The sequence below is a fragment of the Dufourea novaeangliae genome, unplaced genomic scaffold, assembly GCF_001272555.1.
Source record: "Dufourea novaeangliae isolate 0120121106 unplaced genomic scaffold, ASM127255v1 scaffold265, whole genome shotgun sequence".
Classification (NCBI taxonomy): domain Eukaryota; kingdom Metazoa; phylum Arthropoda; class Insecta; order Hymenoptera; family Halictidae; genus Dufourea; species Dufourea novaeangliae.
Genome location: NW_015374135.1, coordinates 27,462 through 32,125, shown reverse-complemented (window position 1 = coordinate 32,125; position 4,664 = coordinate 27,462). Strand labels below are relative to the sequence as shown.

Here is a 4,664-nt window from a genome sequence, read left to right as displayed (position 1 = left end):
ATAAAGGGTCTTGTCATAGAGAAGTCAGAAAGATTTCATGATAATAAAGATAATAAAAGCATAACCAGTGGTGAAGGTGATTTATCATTGTGCAATAAAAGTACTAATAAAGGTGCAACCAGCTTCAGAACTGTAAGAAATGAAAAATTATTTGAAAAAAGGATTATTAATTTCACTTTAAAAAGAAACATATTTTGTTTTAGTCACAACTTCCAAGACAGAATACTGTGTCAAAAGTATGTCCAAAAACAAGACCTCGTTCCATTCTTTTTCCTACAGATGGAAAAATGAATATGTAATATGTAGTGTAATAATGTAAGTGTTTTTCATGCTCTTGTATAGTTTTGTCTGTGTTCACAGATACAGGATATGCAGGAGGAGGCACAAATCTTAGAATCCCAAATGGAAGAATTACGTAGAAAGCAGACGAATGCAGAGGAGCAGCATAAGAAAGACATAGAAACAGTGGTTGTGAAATATTTTTCATAATCAGATATATATTTTTGTTTCATTGGATTTTTTATTTGTAATTTCTACTTTCAGATTAAATTACAACAAGAAGTGTTAAATGGCCATATTGAGAAATATCAGTCTGAGGTAGAACATCTAAATTGACATGAATATTAAAAAATGAAATCCTATAAATATGTGTATTAATTCTATTTATTTAAATTTGGTTTATAGATTCAAAGTCATGAACAACAAATTGAGGAGCTAACAAGAAACGCAGAAAAATTAACCAAGAGTCATAATGATAAAGTTGATTTATTGGAACAGGAAAAAACTAAACTCAGTTCTTGCATTAATAGTTTTGCTAATAAACTTGCAGAATCTGAGAAGAGATTGAAACAAGTAATCACTGAAAGTGATGCACGGGTAAAACGCTATTTTACGTAAACTTATTAATGCATCAATATGGTATAGTTTTTAATGATACCCTGTCAATATAGGTGGATGTTATGATCAGAGAAGCAAAGACTGCTATAGAGGAAGAAATGCGACTGACCGCGGAGAGGTATAAAAAGTATTTGGCTCAAATAGAGAAGGAACGATCAGAATTGGACAAAAAATTAGTGCGAAATGACGTTGAAATTAACAGACTTTTAGCAATTCTTGAGGAGCTTAAATTTTCCGTAGAGACTCAGGTGTTATAATAGGATAATGAAAGAAAGCATAATTATAAAATTAATTAAATTGTCTTAAATACTTAATTTTGTAAAATTTAGGAAAGCTGTGGCCAAAGTTTGCAGATGGAGCTAGATCGAGCAAAGATTGAATTAACAGAGAAGAAGGAAGGATTAATATTTCTGAAGGATCAGATTCGTACGGAGGCGGCGGAAATGGAGATCAGAAAAAAGAGGTACAATTTTTCAATCATGTATGTATGCTTTTATGTAACCAAGTAGATATTACCAATATTGAACTCTTGTTTAGACTGGAAGTTATAATAGCAGAAAATAAAGCATCAGTTGATACCTTAACTAAACATTTAACACAAGGTAATGCTGACGAAGAAAGCTTGAAATATGAACTGGAACTCGGAGAAGATTGTATAAATGAGTATCGCGATTTACTGACTGGTATGCGCAATATTTCAAAAGAAATACATGTACAGACACATGTTTTAATGAAACAGTTCGATGCTAGCAAGCAGTTGGTAATCCTGTTGGAATCAGAAAGAATAAATGTAATCGAATTGATCAGATCTGTATTTGAATCTAAAATCGAAGATGTGAAACGATTAACAACGAAGGAAGTAACGCAGTTTCAAGCCGACTGTGAAGCAAAAGATGCTCAAAATGCCGAGGTGCTTTGCCTTTTTTTGTGTTCTAAACATTTTCAGTAAATTTTTTTATTTTAGAGGGTGAATTTTAATGAATGTTTTATTTGAAACATTAGATGAAAAATCAACTTCGCAAAATGGCCGATCGTCTAAGTGAAATGCAAAATATGTTGCATACATTGGAGAAGAAGAGTGATGCGCAAGAACTTGAGATTTCTAGAATGGAATTGATACACCGTAAACTCAATGAACGGTTAAAAGAAAGTGAAACAGCAATGGTGGAAACTAATAAATTTCTGGAAGCTGAAGTGGTAAAGCATCAAGCTGCTTTAAATGAGGTATCGCTACAAAGTTCTACTATGTAACCATTATATCATGTAACACACCCACATATTTCTAGGCAAGTACTAGAATTGAAGAACTTTCTAACACGATTGAAGTTCTCGAGGAAAAAGGTGTTGGTGCCATAGAAGACAAGACTGATTTACTCGAAGAAGAAAGAGCTCGACGAGAAGCAGCCGAAGAGTAAGTTTTTTCCATATAAATTATTTAATTTATTAATTCTATTCCTTAGGTAACACAAGCTGTTTTTATTATTATAGAGAAGTCAGAAAACTTCGTGAATATAACGCGCATCTGAAAAAAGATCATGAGGAGATGAGTGAAAAGTATGCTGAGCTGATTGGCCATCAAAATCATAGACAAAGAATTAAGCATGTATCCCAGTTGAAAGATAAAATTAATCAACTAGAAGAGGTATGTCTAACCGTTTTGGAGTTTGCCCTTCCCTTATCAGTAGACTGCGGAAGTTTATGCAGATTCTAAATTCTAGATACCGATATACAGGGTGTTTGAAAACAGGTGTCAGAAAACTTTAAGAGAAGATTCAACATGCGAAAATACAATTAAAATTATCAAAATTATCTTCGAGCGAACGTTTTTCAGTTATAAGTAGACTGCGGGTTTAATGTATTTATAGCCTATAGAGCTCTGTGAAATACAAGAAAAGACAAAACTTTTTTTATGATTTTGAGCCTAATAAGATGCTTAAAAGAAGTGAGAAATTCCTATGTTTACACTTGTCCTTATGAATTACTTTTGAAAATATCATTTTGCATAAAAATCCGCAGTCTAGTTATAAGCATTTAAAAATTGGGGTGAGACCTATTTGAACCTAGGCAATCTGCAGACAACCGGCAAGCACAGGACAGCTACACGGAGGGGTCTACAGTGCCGTAAAAAGTCAACGAGGACCACACGCTTACCTAGTCGAATCTGTGGCAAATTCGCCGATATTCGTTGGTGTTACAGGAATAAGTTTCACTTTGAAAATTCTTGCACAATATTAAACATCCCTGTTCTATGAATAGTATTCTGTTACGTGAACGTTTCTAAAACACTTGGAAATGTTGGAGACGCTGTCGTTTTCACTAAAGTTAGCCGCAGTATTTGAGATCTTAAGAAGTGAAACATTATAACAGTAGCACAATCGACTAACCAAAGTCAAGTGTTCATGACTGATGGGGTCTTGATGCACCATGAGGTACAATGTGTTGAAGCCTGTGTAGTCCTTGCAATAAGCAGCAAGCAACACATACGTCTTTAATATCTGATACGTTTATTTTCGACAACATTACCAACGGTTTCCCAGTGTTCTTCTGATGTTCATGTAACAGTAACGGACAGTTGCAAGATTCGAGGACATTTCTCCTATTCAACTTTCTTCGGTGAAAACAATAATCTTGGAAAAGTGGGGATCGATTTGTAGAGGATTGCCCTTTTCCAAGGAAGATCTTGACAACAGATTCCCTTGCCTCGTCGATGTATGTACAACGCGATTTCGAACGTATTTGTATACCGATTTTTTTTACTATTTCTTCCGTGTAATTTAGTTTGATTTTGTTTGGTACAGTTAATTTAGCACTTCGATGGACATTCGCAGTGTATTTGTGACCTTACTAATAAATATTTGTCGTGTATCTGTAAGATTGTTAGTAGACATTTGCGAACTTTTTGATGGACACTCGCTGTGTATCCGTGAACTTGTTTGTAAATACTTCCTGTGTATGTGCAATTTTTTTTAGATTTGGATCGGTGAGAATTTAATTAGAATGGGTAAATTTAACATTGTGCTAGAATTTTCAGTCGAATTTCGCCCAGTTTTGGCGAAATATATTTGTGGTTCCCATTGACCTTTAACAGCATTATTAGCCCCTCTATTCAGATGCCCTGTGTTTTCTGGTTGTCTGTGAATTAACTGTTTTCAGGCAATTTGCACCCCAATTTTTAAATGCTTATAATTTAAAAAACGTAGGATAACGGCAATGTTGTTACTCTTAATTGTTGTCTTATCTCGGCATGTAAAATCTTGTTTAAAATTGGGTTAACACCTGTTATCAAATATCCTTTATAAATACGGGATAGAATTTTGTTTATTGTACTACAGGCTTCAGAATATTAATACTAACACATGAATAGGATTAAATTATATTAACACTAGAACTACCAATTCTGTCAAAATGACTGATTGGACGTTTCTTATTTTACAATTATAGAAATTATAATAGTACTTTTGGCGGAATTTATGTTGACCTTGGGAATGTTGTAGACGCTGTACTATACAATTTAACTTAGTGTACATTTAATGCTGGTAGTTCTGGTGTTAAAATCTTTATTTTACCATGATTTACAAATGAGACGATGCAATAAATGCATAAATATCTGCAGTCCATGTAGAAGAGTTAGTACACCTTTCGCATAGTAAAATAATATACATTTTTAGGATTTACGACTGAAAGGAAAAAAAATAGAACAGCAGCAGAAAATTATCGAAAGGATGAAGTCAGAAGTGTGCCAAGTAAGATTAAGGAAAGTTTTATAG

At 33.6% G+C, this 4,664-nt stretch overlaps 1 protein-coding gene across 1 annotated transcript; it reads left to right on the top strand.

Annotated features, from left to right (window-relative positions):
• Positions 1–18: 18 nt before the first annotated feature.
• LOC107191253 (hyaluronan mediated motility receptor-like) lies at positions 19–4,664 on the top strand. The gene is made up of 12 exons (XM_015580243.1): positions 19–132; positions 204–236; positions 361–465; positions 544–597; positions 685–876; positions 951–1,145; positions 1,227–1,360; positions 1,435–1,807; positions 1,900–2,121; positions 2,184–2,308; positions 2,386–2,539; positions 4,566–4,664. The coding sequence occupies exons 3-12, from the start codon at positions 370–372 to the stop codon at positions 4,662–4,664; spliced, it is 1,644 nt and encodes a 547-aa protein (XP_015435729.1). The 5' UTR covers positions 19–132; positions 204–236; positions 361–369.